Raw genomic sequence first — 16,959 nt, forward strand, 5'->3', positions numbered from 1 at the left:
TATTTTGAGGGGACAGCAAATTTACACAGTTATACAAGCTGTACACTCACTACTTTACATTGCAGCAAAGTGTCATTTCTTCAGTGTTGTCACATGAAAAGATATACTCAAATATTTACAAAAATGTGAGGGGTGTACTCACTTTTGTGATTTACTGTAGATAGCTCTGTTCTGCCTCACTGGGTCGAATTCAAATACTTAAAAAAAAATATGCCCTTACTTACTCTCTTCCCTGAGATAGTCAGGGATCTGTATGTGATTGGATGAGAGAAAGAAAGGTCACTTGTCATGTCATTGTTTTTACCAATCAAATATTGTCAATGAGTGGAAGTGTTCTCTTGTTCTCTGTCTCCCTCTGTAGGGCTGTGATGTGTCCTACAGCCATGTGCGCAGCATGGTAGAGTTTGCCATCGCTCTGAAGAACAACCTGGAGTCCATCAACCAACACTCCTTCAACAGCTATAAACTACGAATTGTTGAGTCTGTCTGGCTGGCTGGCCAGTGGGACAAGGAAATATGGCCTGACTCATTTCATCTTTACTCAATTCCTTGTCGTCTCTCCTTGCCTGATTCTCAAAATGTATTGGAGAAGAAAGTCAGAGGGAAGGGACCTTCTCCTTCAGTAAGGTTGAGGATGCACAGAATCAAGAAAAGACTAAAAGAGATTGAGCCTTAACTTTGTAACCATCTCCCCATTCCAACTTACGTTCTAATGTTCTCTTTAAAATGGATAAACCATGGTCCAAACCACAGTATGATATCTGGGGGAACTCTGTGTGTGTGTGTGTGTGTGTGTGTGTGTGTGTGTGTGTGTGTGTGTGTGTGTGTGTGTGTGTGTGTGTGTGTGTGTGTGTGTGTGTGTGTGTGTGTGTGCACGCCTGCCTGCCTGCGTGCGTGCGAGAGAGAGAGAGATATATATCCCACTGCAGGTGGAGTGACTAAGAGAGGAGTCATCTCCGGTAAGGGTGAATTCAACTCTGACTGACCAATCAGCTCCTCTGTTCTGACCTCTCCAACCAATCATCAACACTCACCCGACCAAACAATTTTGTGTTAGAAATGCCCGCGTTGATTTCTGGTTCCAGTAGGTTCCTTTCTGTTTTCTGAAGACGTTAAACCACAATCCAGACTGTCAAATATATATATACTTGGTTGGCGATAATTTGTGATCATTTATTCATTGTGTTTTTAATGACTCTCTACTCATGTACTACTTACTCTATGTATCTATGTGTGATCTTTGTATAGCAGACACCTAACCAAAGACCTTTAACAACATCCTCTTATTACTAATGACAGACACACAGAGTGGGTTCAAGGCAAGAAATGACATTGAAAGGGCCTTCTTGGGAAATGACAGAGTGTATGGAAACTCTAGATTGGTTCCCTTAAAGGGATGTTTGAAATAAGTGGTGCTGCATATAATCAGAATGGTGTTATGTTACTGAAATGGATGAGGAGGTTCTGGCCAGTAGGCTTCTCTGCCAAATGTATTGAAACATTCACACATAGCTACACCTTTTTGAATCCATCTGCTGCCACTTTAGTGGCCTGAGAATGCAATATAACTTATGATAATGCAATTATTTGTTTTGTACTGAGTTTGTATTAAAGAGATTAATATGTGTTGTCTATTCTGAACTACTTTATAATAAAAGCTTGCTTGACTATAAATGAATGCATATAAAAATGAACTTAGATGTGGGAGATTTTGTAATTACTTCTAAGCAATCAAATTCTTTAAATACTGGTAGTGCATTACTACTTTAGTAAGATGATAATAATGTGTAGCCTATTAGTTCGTACTCAAAGTGTCATGAAGCTCAAAGAACCAGGCCTACCTACCTTTTTATTCTCGATACGTCAGTTTCCGACATGAACTGAGAGCTGTGGAATTTCCCCTCTGTTTAAGCCACACCCACAGACCTCTCTGACTGGCCAGAACGATTTATATGTAAAACTCTTCTCGCTCGTTATTGGTCCTCATTCTGTTTTGGGACATTTCGTGAGTTATGTTATATGAAAGTTTTGGTTGATCTAAAAGTTGGTGAAAATGGTAAGTGTTGTTATTATTAACTGTCAAATAATGTGTAAATATATTAGTTTCAGTCGAGTTTTAACCGATATGGCACCTGTTTCCTATTCGTCATGGTTTGTGAGGTAGAATGACTCGTTTTGGTAGCTAATTTAGTAACGCGTCAGATTCGTCAGGTAGCGTGACCGTAGCTACCAGACATGTTCAACATTGCGATGTGGGCTGTTGTAGAGTTATGGCTAGAAGGATTCCAGCTTTTGTCAAATTTACGTCAAAAGTATATATATATTTTAGCTAACCCTAACCCTTTTCCTAACCTTAATTAGCTTGATTCCCCTAACAGCTACGTCAATTCTCCCTACCTATTGGGGAAAGTCTAATCTGACAAAAACGGGATCCTTTCTAGCCATAAGCATACGTCTGCTAGACGCCCAAAATCCTGTAACTACATTCACGCGAGATTCAGCTCTGGTCCGAGATTAGGTTATGGTAAAATGTGCAGGTTGTTTTATAACTAGTTTATAATCTACCTTTTTGAGGCTATGTTGTGCCATTTAGTGACCGCACCATCAATGCCACGAGATACACCCACCTGCTCTATTCACACAGATTGGGGCTGATGGATAGGTGAGCTTACTCAACTGAGGACACATACTCACAGCACAATGTCTGGGGCCCAGGACCACAAGAGACGGCAACCCCCAAAGATGTACTTGGTGGTCTCCAACCTAAAGATTCAGGACCAGTTGGAAGGTACTATCCGACTGCTACGCGGGAACCTCTGTCAGGAGCAAGAGGGGGGAAGGAGCAGGGGCGACCAACTGTGGGTAAAGGTAAGAAAAGGAATGAATACTTTATCACGCCTGTCTTCTCTCTTCCTTGTGTTTGAATATTCTCTCTTCTCTTCCTCTTTCTTTCTCTGCTCTCCCTCCCTCTTTCTCTGCACTCTCTTTGTCCTTGTCTCCCACCACCCTCCATCCCTCTCTCGCTCTCTCCTACTCTCTTGCTCTCTCTCTCTCTCTCTCTCTCTCTCTCCCTTCCTCCCTCTCTCTCCTTGTCCCCCACCACCCTCCGTCTCTCCCTCCCTTCCTCTCTCTCTCCCTTCCCCTGTCTCTTCCTCTCTCTCTCTTCCTCTCTCTCCCTTCCTCTCCCTTCCTCTCTCTCTCTTGCTCTCCCTCCCTGTCTCTCCTTGTCCCCTACCACCCTCCGTCTCTCTCTCTCCCTTCCCCCCTCTCTCTCTCTCTCTCTCGCGCGCTTCCTCTCTCTCCTTGTCCCCCACCACCCTCTGTCTCGCTCTCTCTTTCTCTCTCTCGCTCTCCATCAGGTATTTGACAATGCCAGTATGTCAAGACTGTCAAGCAGCTGAAGATTGACAAGTTATACACTCCTCTCATTTCTTTCTCTCTCCCTCAGGTGTTAGACTATGGTTGTATGGTAAAGATTGACAAACAGCTGCTTATAGAAGTCCCCACCGACCTGACCGGCCTATTGGAGCCTGTATCTGATCCAGAGTCCCGCCTCAATTTGCTCATTAACCCCAAGCAACTTTACCGATTGGCTGCCTTGCCCCTAGGCACCCCCCTCTATGTCCAGATGGGCCAACCAGGAGAGCTGGCGGAGGCGGAGCTGAGGTATCGAGGACCGCTGACCAGAGGAAGTACTGCTGTGTTGTTTGGGGTGCAGCTGAAGGTATTGTTGCTAACGTGGTGTTTTTAGCTATAGACAACAGATCATAACAAACTTTCACTCTTTGATGATTGTCTTGAAAATCATTTTACTTGTATTTTAGTTAGCCACTGTCACATAGTAGTTACCAAAATTGTCAAATGACTCGGGTCTAGCTTTCTCTCTCTCTCTCTCTCAGGACTCAGCAGTGGGTAGAGGCAACAGTAATGGTTCTTACAAAGGCCACCAGCTCTTCACCTGTCCCGAAGCCTCCGCCCTCTTCCTACCGGCCAATCAGATTAGGCTACGACGCTGGTCCCGTGCCAATGACGACCATCACAACAACGCTCTTCCTCCTCAGCCTCAACCCCCCATTGGTAACATCATTGCTAGAACGGCCGAATCGTCTCCCAGCCTGGCCCCAGTCCCAGTCCTGGCTCGAAACCCCAGCTCCCCACCACCCTTCCAGGTGGGCCACAGGGTGTGCTTCCCTCTGGAGGATACTGTCCATGGGGGAGAGGTGAGGTTCTGTGGGGCCCTGCCTGGACGGACCTCCACTGGGGTGTTCGTAGGAATCCTGCTGGTCAGTATTACTGCTGGAGGGTGCGGCTGTATATAAAAATACAATCGGTGTGATTATACACATTTTAGATTTTATAGTCATTATTGTGTATTAAGACACCCAAAATACAGTGTTTTGTGGATAACATTCACACATGTTTAGGCTATATTCTTCATCTAACAGTCAATGTTTCCTGTATATTTGCGCTAATCAGTTTGTTTATACGCAGGACAATGCGGTTGGTAACTGGGATGGCTCATATAAAGGAGAGAAGTTGTGCTCCATCTCCTCTTCTCTGTATGGTTGCCTGCTACCCATCTCCAAGGTGTCCCCTGGTACGTCACTCCCTGGTTCAAATGTTACGGCAGATCAGAGATCCTGTTTGGTTTACTGTTGAGTTACTATTATGACAGTTATGAGAGAGGGTGTAATTGGAAAACAAAACGTTGTGGAAAATCATGACTGTTAGATGACTGACGTCCTCCCTTCCTTTACCCCTGATTCTCTTTCATTTTCCTCCTACTGGGCTTTGAATTGTGTGCTGTGTTTGACCTTTGACCTCTACTGACCCCCCCGCAGAACCAAGGTCACGCCGCCACACTCCTCCCCTCCAGAACCCCAAACCGGTCCTCAAACCCACCCAACCACCTGCTCCTGTATCCTCACCTGCCTCCACCCCAAAGATCGCTCTGATGCCCCCCCAACTCCTCTCAGCCAAACTGGCCTTAAAACCTCCACCCCTCCCCAGCCCCAAACCTTTCACGAAACCTCACCCCCTTCCCCCAACCCCTCCCACCATCAAACCCCAAACCCTGCCCTCCCCGACCGCCACCGATCAACCACAGCTCTTGAACGGTTCGCCCGGTCCCCTCTCTCCGGGTCGAGGTGACGGATTGGACGCTGAGGAGAACGGAGACGCGGGATTGGAGGTTGAGTTGGAGGTGGGGTCCATGGTGGAGGTGAATGACCCACCTCTTTTTGGAGTGATTCGTTGGATTGGACGAATCATTGGAGTTTCACAACTGGTGTCAGGAATTGAGCTGGTACGGTAACACTGTCAACACTGTCACTGTGTGTCATCAACTCCCTGTAATTCCATCAACTCTGTAATTGTGTCAAGTCAATCAGTGTATGACAACGTTGTAAAGTAACGGTATTCAAACATTTTCAACTAAGGCACCCTTAACTCAAAAAATGTCTAGTGTGTGTTCGTAACATATTTATCCACTTACTCAGGACCAGGAACTGACCGCTGGAACAGACGGCAGTTACCTTGGCGAACGCCACTTCCGTTGCCCTGCCAACAAGGGGCTGTTCGTCAAACTCCGGAACTGCAGGCGGGATTCCAGATTCCCTGCCCCTGAGACACCAGTCAATCAGGTGGAGCGCTGCAACTCCATAGGTGTGTTATCTGTGTGTATGTGTGTGTGTGTGTTGTCTTGCCCGACTCACGCCACTCCCTTGAGATGAATGAGCTAGCCTAGGTTCCCACTGCTTCAGGTCTATGACCTACAGGTGCCGCCCTTCCAGCCCAGTCCGGATGTCAGCAACCCGCTGATTCCAGCCACGGCACCGGCGTAGTTCTTGGCGGCTGACAGCTGGAGTGGGAGAAACATTTTTTTGTTAAAAAGCACTCAGCCGGGCGTCCAACTCCGGGGTAGGGCAACCAGGGGAAGCATAAGACCAGGGGAACTAGAGGGAGAGTATAGTTTCTCCTCTCTGCAACTGTTTTTAGTTTAACACCCACGGGTGCGCGTCACAAACCGTTCACCTGTGAACCTGAAGTTACTCACCCTAAAGGGACCTAGTGTCCTACGGGACGGAAGAGGTATAGTCACACCTAAGACATTTTCATACACACGCCAAGCATGAACCACACAGTTACCAAGAGAGGAAACCATTGGGTCTATTTTGGTCAGTGGCCCCTTGAGAGGAAGTACACCACCTGTATTTATTCAAGCACAGCCCTATACAAAGACTCTACTTATCTTGTGAATACCCTAGCTCTCAACCCAGAGGAAACAGACGCCTCACAAGTCCTCAACTGGCAGCTTCAGTAAATAGTACCCGCAAAACGACTCCAGGATGCTGGCCTTCTAGGCAGATTTAATGTGCTTCCTTTAAAAAAGTAATTTGGTCACTTTCATTGTGATACAAACCTTATCAAAACATGTAGGCTTATGGGCTTGGCTACAGGAGATGTGCGGCCTATGATAAAAATATTATTTAAAAAAAAGGCATTGTTTCTTGCCGTAAGTTGGGCGTCATTCACAAGTGATAGGCTAATATTGTCACTCATCACACTATTCTTGATTTAATCATGTCTTTACATATACTAAATGACATATGTGTGAAATGTGTTATGTTTCGAAACAGGGATAGAGGGGGAAAAAATACATGTCATCTATGCACTTAAATAGCAAATGGAGGTTCCTTTCCCCCGTGGTTCCTTTTCATGCCAGCCAGGTAGGTTATATACCGTTGTGTGTATATATATATACTGTTGCAAAGAGAAGAAATGAGAAGAAATGTACTTAATATTATGAAAGTTTAGAAATAAATATAGTAGACCTAACCCAGTGGTTCCCAAAGTTTGTATAGTCCCATACCCCTTCAAACATTCAACCTCCAGCTGCGTACCCCCTCTAGCACCAGGGTCAGCGCACTCTCAAATGTTGTTTTTTGCCATCATTGTAAGCCTGCTACACACACACTATACAGTACATGAATTAAACATAAGAATGAGTGTGAGTTTTTGTCACAACCCGGCTCGTGGGAAGTGACAAAGAGCTCAAAGATCTCGGGGCACAAATAGTAATATAATAATAATCAATAATTTTGCTCTTTATTTAGCCATCTTGCATATAAACCCTTATTTGTTTATCAAAAATGGTGAATAACTCACCACAGGTTAATGAGAAGGGTGTGCTTGAAAGGATGCACATAACTCTGAAATGTTGGGTTGTATTGGAGAGAGTCTCAGTCTTAAATCATTTTCCACAAATAATCTGTGCCTGTATTTAGTTTTCATGCTTGTGAGGGCCGAGAATTCACTCTCATATAGGTACGTGGTTGCAAAGGGCATCAGTGTCTTAATAGCGCAATTTGCCATTGCAAGAAACTCTCTCAATCCAGAAATCTGGCAGTGGCTTCTGATTAAATTCCATTTTCACAGAACTGCTTGTTGCAATTTCGATGAGGCTTTCTTGTTCAGATATTGGTAAATGGACTGGAGGCAGGGCATGAAAGGGATAACGAATCCAGTTCTTTGTGTCGTTCGTTTCGGGAAAGTACCTGCGTAAGTGCGTACCCAGCTCACTCAGGTGTTTCGCTTCATCACATTTGACATTGTCCGTAAGCTTGAGTTCAGTTGCACACCCAAAAATCATACAATGATGGAAAGACCTGTGTGTTGTCCTTGTTAATGCAGACAGAAACGAGCTCCAACTTCTTAATCATAGCCTCAATTTTGTCCCGCACGTTGAATATAGTTGCGGAGAGTCCCTGTAATCCTAGATTCAGATCATTCAGGCGAGGGAAAAAACATCACCCAGATAGGCAGTCGCGTGAGGAAACTCGTCATCATCAAGCAGTCAGACAAGTGAAAATTATGGTCAGTAAAGATAACGTTAAGCTCATCTCTCAATTCAAAAAAAGTTTAAATACTTTGCCCCTTGATTACCAGCGCACTTCTTTCTGTATGTTGTAAAAGCTTTACATGGTCGCTGCCCATATCATTGCATAATGCAGAAAATACACAAGAGTTCAGAGGCCTTGCTTTAACAAAGTTAACCATTTTCACTGTAGTATCCAAAACGTCTTTCAAGTCAGGCATTCCCTTGGCAGCAAGAGCCTCTTGGTGGATGCTGCCGTGTACCCAAGTGGCGTCGGGAGCAACTGCTTGCACGCGTGTTACCACTCCACTATGTCTCCCTGTCATGGCTTTTGCGCCATCAGTACAGATACGGTATATTAGATATTGGTATCTTGACCACCAATTTTATTTTTGGCAGTGAAACAAGGCTATTCAGGCGAGGAAAAAAACCTCACCCAAATGTATAGCCCCGTTGGAAAATATAAATGCACTGTTTGAAAATGTGTGTGTGTGTGTGTGTGGGGGGGGGGGGGGGGGGGGGGGGCTATTATATATATATATTATGTGAATCACATTTATATTTGGCGTACCTCAGACGGCATTGCGCGTACCCCAGTTTGGGAATACCTGGCCTGGCCTATAGAAAGCTGATGTGATCCTCCTCTTTTTAATAGATGCCATCACTCTGTTTTCTCACACAATTTAATAGCTTATAGAAATGTTGCGCAACATGAGCTCATGGGCTCCCATGAAGTGTTTGATTAGATTTGCATTGATGTCAGAGTGATTAGACAGTAGAGTGCTGAGTACCAGTTAGCAAGTTTGGTAGGCTACCAATGACCATTATCAGCATCACAGCATGGAGAAGCCTAATTACACAATCACTGCCGTCACAACTCGTGACCGCCGGTATGGCGGTAAGACGGTCACCGAAACAGTCCTAGCTGCCTCCTCCTCTTTCTGCTAGCTGCGGTGCCTCTCGGCTCTCTCCCTTCTGTTCCCTTTCCCGCCCCGTTGAGTCTCTGTTTTCTTGGCCTCCTGCTCTCTCCATCCCAGAAGCCGTAGTCTCAGCAGGGGTGAGTTACATCCGTCCGAGGGTTTGCGTGTGTGTGTGTGACACATTTTTGTCTCTATGAGTGTGAGTGTGTGTGCATGCGTGTGTGTCTCCATACCATGTAACATGATGACCAATCCAACCACCAGCGTTTGCCGAGTGGGGCAGTGAGCGCGTCGAGGAGCACACCCCTCCAGTCCAGGGGGACGAGGCCAGAGATATGTACCAGGGCTGGAAGAGAGGCATCCAAGGCCACCTCAACTCCTGCTACCTGGACGCCTCACTATTCAGGTGACCATACGCTGGCATTCTCTCTCCGTCCTGTTTGTGATATTATTAAGCCAATAATTGTTATTCAGTTATGTAATAGGATGTTGAGAACCGGAACCCTCAGTTAGAACCGGAACCCTCAGTTAGAACCGGAACCCTCAGTTAGAACCGGAACACTCCGATAGAACCGAATTAAGGATTAGATAATGCAGTCAAATGCTTTTTTGTGTGTGCAAAAATGTAAAATTGGGCAATGTAATCATGTCGAATCTAAGGTTGTTTTTTAAACTAGAAGGTATGCTGGATGCATTCATGTTAATTAAACTATTTTCTCCCCCTCCCCCCTCTCGCTCCCCCTTTCTCTCCCCCTCAGTCTGTTTTCGTGCTGCAGTTCAGTAGACTGGGTGTTGCTGTGGCCCTCGAACCCCTCAGACGGCCCCCGCTGCAGCCAAGCCCAGGACCTGCTTCGCTGTGAGATAGTCAACCCGCTACGCAGGTGTGTGTGTGTGTGTGTGTGTGTGTGTGTGTGTGTGTGTGTGTGTGTGTGTGTGTGTGTGTGTGTGTGTGTGTGTGTGTGTGTGTGTGTGTGTGTGTGTGTGTGTGTGTGTGTGTTCCTTCACAATGGATGTTTATGTATAGGCATATATTGTGATTTAAATTGTTCTGTTGTACATCAGTGTCACTTTGTATTTATATAGTGAATTTGAATAGCTTTTATGAATGTACTTGGCTATGTGTGTATCTTTCAGGTTTGGCTATGTATGTGCCAGTAAAACCATGGCCCTGAGAAGACTACTGGAGGCTGAGAGTAGTGACACAGGCTTCACAAACCAGGAGAAAGGTGTGTGTGTCCGTCCGTCCGTCCGTCCGTCCGTCCGTGGGAGAGGGTGTTTGGCTGTCTGTCCATCTGTCTCTCCGCCTGTGTCAGTAGGATGGAGAGGGACAGAAAGGGACTGTGTTCAGGGGAAATGTTGATAGTGTTATTTAACTCTAGAAAGTTGAGTGAAGTTGAATTTCGTGCCACTCTGCGCAGGCTGATATTTGAGGGAACATTGGTAGTGAGTGTTTTTAAACACGTCTGTCTTCTTTCTGTCAGACCCAGAAGAGTTCCTCAACAAGCTTTTCCAGCTCCTCCGGGTTGAACCTCTTCTGAAGATCAGGTATACTTTCTCTCCTTCCCCTCCCTCTCTTTCTCCCCCCTCCCCCCTCTCTCTCGTTCTCTTATTCTCTCTTACAAACACTTTCTCTCCTGCTCCCCCTCGTTCCTTTCAGGTCAGTGACACAGAAGCAGCAGCCTCAGGAGTGTCACCTCTACCAGCTCTTCCCTCCATCCGTTCCCCTCTCTCCCTCTTCCCCTGTCCCTCTGTCTCCGTCCCTCTGTCCCATCCCTCTCTCCTCCCCTGCAGTACTCATGAGGGTGGCCAGTGTTCAGACTCTGTTAGAGACATCTTTTCTCCACGCGGGACTAAAGTTTGCTGAGGTAACAACACAAGAAGACATAGTAGATACACAAACAAACTCTACGTTGATGTGTTGATGGATTGACTCTCCCCTCCGCCAGGCCCCTTCCTGCCTCCCCCTCCTCATGCCTAGGTTTGGGAAGGACTTCAAGATGTTTGACGCCATCTTGCCTTCACTCACCATCGACATCACAGACCTGCTGGATGACAGTAAGAACCAAAGATATTGTCATGGAAATTCTTACACAGGGACACTGGAAGTCATTCTTAATGAATCATTGTTTATTGTCAGCACGCTGGAGAGGTTCCAACCAACTCAATGCACCATAGTACACATTTCAATCAGGAGCTCTGCCTGGGCAGTCCCAGCAGTTGTCTTCTATATGACTATACACAGACAAGTTATATTTGCATAATTAATTTATCATTACCATTTTGTTTCATTCATGTGACAGACCAACACCTCACGAGTCTTCTCTCTAAGATGAGACCTTGAAACTGAGAGATCTTTTGTTCGTTCTCAAAACAAGGTCTGGGCGTACTGCCAAATTGCGGATTCTGATAAATCAAATTAAATGTTATTTGTCACATATATTTGTCACTGAGGGTTCCGGTGTAGACCTTACGGTAAAATGCTTACTTACAAGCCCTTAACAAACAATGCAGCTTTAAGAAAATACCTACAAAAAAAAGAGATAAGAATAACAAATTATTAAAGAGAAGCAGTAAATAACAATAGCGGGGCTATATACAGGGGGTACCGGTACAGAGTCAATGTCAAATCAAACTTTATTTGTCACATACGCCAAATACAACAAGTGTAGACTTTACCGTGAAATGCTGACTTACAAGCCCTTAACCAACAGTGCAGTTCAAGAAGAAGAAAGTATTTACCAAGTAGGCTAAAATAAAAAGTAATAATAAAAAGTAACACAATAAGAATAACAATAACGAGGCTATATTACAGGGGGCACCGGTACTGAGTCAGTGTGCAGGGTTACAGGCTAGTTGAGGTAATCTGTTCATGTAGGTGGGGGTGAAGTGACTATGCATAGGTAACAAGCAAACAGCGAGTAGCAGCAGTGTACAAAAGGGAGAGGGAGGGTCAATGTAAATTGTCCGGTGGCAATTTCATGAATTGTTCAGCAGTCTTATGGCTTGGAGGTAGAAGCTGTTGAGGAGTCTTTTGGTCCTAGACTAGGTGTTCCGGTACCGCTTGCCGTGTGGTAGCAGAGAAAACAGTCTATAACTTGGGTGACTGGAGTCTGACAATTTTATGGGCTTCCTTCTGACACTGCCTGTATTTTATATCGGTCCTAGATGGCAGGGAGCTTGGCCCCAGTGATGTACTGAGCTGTTTGCACTACCCTCTGTAGCGCCTTACGGTCAGATGCCGAGCAGTTGCCATACCAGGTGGTGATGCAACGGTCAGGATGCTCTCGATGGTGCAGCTGTAGAACCTTTTGAGGATCTGAGGACCCATGCCAAATCTTTTCAGTCTCCTGAGGGGGGAAAAGGTTGTTGTGCCCTCTTCACGACTGTCTTGGTATGTTTGGACCATTTATAGTTAGTTGGTGATGTGGACACCAAGGAACTTGAAACTCTCGACCCGCTCCACTACAGCCCCGTCGATGTTAATGGGGGCCTGTTCGGCCCATCTTTTCCTGTAGTCAACGATCAGCTGATTTGTCTTGCTCACATTAAGGGAGAGGTTGTTGTCCTGGCACCACACTGCCAGATCTCTGACCACCTCTCTATAGGCCGTCTCATCGTTGTCAGTGATCAGGCCTACCACTGTTGTGTCGTCAGATAACGTAATGATGGTGTTCGAGTCGTGTTTGGCCATGCAGTCGTGGGTGAACAGGGAATACAGGAAGGGACTAAGTACACACCTCTGAGGGGGATCAGTGTGGCAGACGTATTGTTGCCTACTTTTACCACCTGGGGGCAGCCCGTCAGGAAGTCCAAGATCCAGTTGCAGAGGGAGGTGTTTAGTCCCAGAGTCCTTAACCTCTCTAGGGAATTTCACCTGGCCAACATTCGGTGAAATTGCAGAGCGCCAAATTCAAAAACAGAAATGCTCATAATAAAAACTCAAAAACATACAAGTGTTATACATTGGCTTAAAGATTAACTTCTTGTTAATCCAACCGTTGTGTCAGATTTCAAAAAGGCTTTACGGCGAAAACATACCATGCGATTATCTGAGGACTGCACAGCGACCAGCACACAAAACATTACAAACAGTTACCAGCCAGGTAGAGGAGTAACAAAAGTCAGAAATAGTGATAATTAATCACTTACATTTGATGATCTTCATATGGTTGCACTCACAAGACTCCCAGTTACCCAATACATGTTAGTTTTGTTTGATAAGGTCCCTCTTTATATCCTAAAACCTCTGTTTTGTTGGCACGTTTTGTTCAATAAACCAATGGCTCCAAGGCGGTCACAACAGGCAGATGAAAAATCCCAAAAGTATCATTAAAGTTCGTGGTAACATGTCAAACGATGTTTATAATCAATCCTCAGGTTGTTTTTAGTCATATTATTCAATAATATTTCAACCGGACAATAGCTTCGTCAATATAAAAGGAAAACAAGAAAGGTGCGCTTCCGGTCGTGCGCAGTAAACAGGTCTGGGGACTTTCCACTATCCACTCACTCAGAGAGGTCTTACTCTCTCATTTTTCAGAATACAAGCCTGAACAATTTCTAAAGACTGTTGACCTCTAGTGGAAGCCATAGGAAGTGCAATCTGAGTCTTAAGTCATGGGATATTGTATAGGCAGTCAGTGGAAAAGTACAAACATAAAAAAATCCCACTTCCTGGATGGATTTTTCTCAGGTTTTCGCCTGCCATATCAGTTCTGTTATACTCACAGACATTATTTGAACCGTTTTTGAAACTTTAGAGTGTTTTCTATCCAAATCTATATATGCATATCCTAGCTTCTGAACCTGAGTAACAGGCAGTTTACTTTGGGCACGCTTTTCATCCGGAGGTAAAAATAGTGCCCCCTACCCTAGTGACGTTAACTAACTCACTTCGTGGACACTATGGGGTTGAACGCTGAGCTGTAGTCAATGAACAGCATTCTCACAGGTGTTCCTTTTGTCCAGGTGGCAGTGTGGATGGCAGTGTGGAGTGCAATTGAGTCATCTGTGGATCTGTTGGGGCGGTATGCGAATTGGAGTGGGTCTAGGGTGTCTGGGAGGATGCTGTTGTGAGCCATGACCAGCCTTTCAAAGCACTTCATGGCTACCAATGTGAGTGCCACGGGGCGGTAATCATTTAAGCAGGTTACCTTCGCTTCCTTGTGTACAGGGACCCGGTGGTCTGCTTGAAACATGTTGGTATTACAGACTCGGTCAGGGAGAGGTTGAAAATGTCAGTGAAGACACTTGTCAGTTGGTCCACGCATGCTTTGAGTACACGTCCTGGTAATCCATCTGGCCCAGCGGCTTTGTAAATGTTGACCTGTTTAAAGGTTTTGTTCACATCGGCTACCGAGAGCGTTATCACTCAATCATCCAGAACAGCTGGTGCTCTCGTGCATGCTTCAGTGTTGCTTGCCTTGAAGCGCGCATAAAAGGCATTTAGCTCATCTGGTAGGCTCGCGTCACTGGGCAGCTCGCGTCTGGGTTTCCCTTTGTAGTCATTAATAGTTTTCAAGCCCTGCCACATCCGACGAGCGTCAGAGCCGGTGTAGTAGGATTGAATCTTAATCCGGTTTAGACGCTTTGCTTGTTTGATGGTTCGTCTGAGGGCATAGCGGGATTTCTTATAAGCGTCCAGATTGGGCTACCGCTCCTTGAAAGCGGCAGCTCTAGCCTTTAGCTCAATGTGGATGATGCCTGTAATCCATGGCTTCTGGTTGGGATATGTATGTGCAGTCACTGTGGGGACGACGTCATCGATGCACTTATTGATGAAGCCGATGACTGAGGTGGTGTATTCCTCAATGCCATTGGATGAATCCCGGAAAATATTCCAGTCTGCTAGCAAAACAGTCCTGTAGTGTAGCATCCGCATCATCTGACCACTTCCGGGCCGTACGCATTACCCTTTGTGAGGATTCTTTAAATTGGTCACTTGCATGAACACAGAAATTGGTTATTAGAAAAGCACAAACATTAAAATTCCCATTACAATATAAACTCATATAACATATAACACCTGTTCTTTCCATGACATATTGATGTCACTTGTTAAATCCACTTCAATCCGTGTAGATGAAGGGGAGGAGTCAGGTTAAAAAAGGATTTTGAAGTCTTGAGACAATTGAGGCATGGATTGTGTATGTGTGCCACTCTGAGGGTGAATGGGCAAGACAAAATATTTTAGTGCCTTTGAACAGGGTATGGTAGTAGGTGCCAGGCACACCGGTTAGTGTCAAGAACGACAATGCTACTGAGTTTTTCACATTACAGTTTCCCATGTGTATCAAGAATGGTCCACCACCCGAAGGACATCCAGCGAACTTGACACAACTGTGGAAAGCATTGGAGTCACCTTGGACCAGCATCCCTGTGGAACGCTTTCAGCACCTTGCAGAGTCTATGCCCCAACCAATTGAGTCTGTTCTGAGGGTAAAGGGAGTACAATTCAATATTAGGATTGTGTTCCTAATGTTTGGTGTACGTCTGGTAAGAACCCTGCTATGTTAAAACATGAGGACATTTTATCGGGCAGGTTTCCTGTTGATGACCTATTTAATGCTTTCTCTCTCTTTCTCTTCACTCTCTCTCTCTCCCTCACCCTATTGCAATCTCTTCCTCTCTATTTCTCCCTCCCGCTGTCTCTCTCTCCTCCCCCCTCTCTCTAGCGCTCAGACAGTGCAGTATTTGCCAGGCAGTAGCAGAATGGGAGTGTCTAGAGTGTTATGACGACTTGGACATCACACCTGGTCGTCTCAAACAGTACTGCCACACCTGCAACACTCAGGTAACCATAGCACACCATTATTACCTATAGTACAGCTCTCAAAGTTCCATCAAAAGTCCCTTACATCTTACACACTGCAGGACCAATATCCTCTGTCTCCCTTCCTCTTTCTCCCGCCATCCTTCCATTAGGTGCACATCCACAAGAAGCGCCAGTCCCACAGTCCGTGTCAGGTGGGTGTGGCTGGGGGTCCATGGACCGGCCCACTGCATGGAACTCGTCAGCGATTGGCTCTCTTTGCTGTGACATGTATCGAGACCAGCCACTACGTGAGCTTCGTCAAGCACGGACCCCGCCCCAACGACTGGCTATTCTTTGACAGTATGGCCGACAGGGAAGGTGAGAGATGTCAACTTTAAAAAGGGGCCTTAAGGCCTGCAGCTTATTTTCATTTCTTCCTGTTAGTCAATTGATTGGCCAGAGAGTCTACTCACCTGGTGTTCCAGATCTGAATCACTCCCTGATTACAGGGCAAATGCAAATCTGCAGTACTGCAAATCTCAAATAGCCCCCGAAACCATGAAACTCTTAATTTATATGATTGTGACATCCCATAATAGTTGCCATGTTCTGTTTCCATGGTTACGGCCAGGCGGGGAGAACGGTTTCAACATTCCCCAGGTGAGGGCGTGTCCAGAGGTGGGCCGCTACCTCAGCCTATCGGCGGAGGAGCTGGGCAGGCTAGACCCCGCCTCCTTGAGAGAGTCCGCTCGCCGGCTGCTGTGTGACTCCTACATGTGTCTCTACCACAGCCCCGAGCTCAGCCTGTACAAGTAACACACACACCAATGTGCCTTCAGGATGAGTGACATGCAGTATTGTACATTAACCACTGTTGTGCCTGTTCAAGTAACACACGCACAAGTTCCAGTATTGCACCAATGTGCCTCCAACAAGCAACACAGAAATAGACTCCTACAACAACCACTGCCCAAATGTGCCTTTGCAACACGAACAACCTGTTTTTCACTCTTCTGTTTACTTTATCCTTATGTTCAATGGAAATCTGAGAAGAAAATTAGGAATAATTGTATATAATATCATAATTTGATATAATATAATGATGTTATTATATATATATCAAAATAATTAGCATATTTGTATTTCACACACCACTTTTTATTCCATATTGGTTATGTTGTAATACATAGATTTAGAAAATGACCATGAGAATATATTAAAGAGAATTATAATGAAATATGTTGTTTGAAACATGTTATTGTCAAAATATGATTCTGGTGTATGAAAAATAGCCCTAAATGCTTATCGGCGCCAGGTAGTCCCGAGATTAGAGTGTTGGGCCAATAGCCGATAGGCCGTGACTCCACTCCCTGCAGGTGTCTCAGGGAGAGTTGGGATATACAAGAAAA

At 45.4% G+C, this 16,959-nt stretch overlaps 1 protein-coding gene across 6 annotated transcripts; it reads left to right on the forward strand.

Annotated features, from left to right (window-relative positions):
* The first annotated feature begins 1,933 nt into the window (after positions 1-1,933).
* Positions 1,934-16,787, forward strand: cyld3 (cylindromatosis (turban tumor syndrome) 3). Of its 6 annotated transcripts, none has more exons than XR_016483106.1 (16): positions 1,934-2,056; positions 2,645-2,868; positions 3,449-3,724; positions 3,900-4,283; positions 4,492-4,597; positions 4,842-5,305; positions 5,499-5,664; positions 9,061-9,202; positions 9,555-9,677; positions 9,931-10,022; positions 10,278-10,341; positions 10,454-10,661; positions 10,743-10,851; positions 15,076-15,589; positions 15,721-15,928; positions 16,182-16,787. XR_016483106.1 is itself a non-coding variant. In XM_036989167.2 (16 exons), exons 2-16 carry the CDS (start codon positions 2,701-2,703, stop codon positions 16,364-16,366), a joined length of 2,814 nt encoding a protein of 937 aa, XP_036845062.2. In that variant the 5' UTR covers positions 1,934-2,056; positions 2,645-2,700; the 3' UTR covers positions 16,367-16,787. The 6 variants fall into 6 exon arrangements, 4 of the variants coding, with proteins under 4 accessions (XP_036845062.2, XP_090039700.1, XP_090039701.1 ...); XM_036989167.2 differs by having other exon boundaries at positions 15,471-15,589; XM_090183574.1 differs by having other exon boundaries at positions 3,900-4,220; positions 15,471-15,589.
* Positions 16,788-16,959: the final 172 nt, after the last annotated feature.

This window comes from Oncorhynchus mykiss, chromosome 9, assembly GCF_057628025.1.
Source record: "Oncorhynchus mykiss isolate SJ-2025 chromosome 9, ASM5762802v1, whole genome shotgun sequence".
NCBI lineage: Eukaryota > Metazoa > Chordata > Actinopteri > Salmoniformes > Salmonidae > Oncorhynchus > Oncorhynchus mykiss.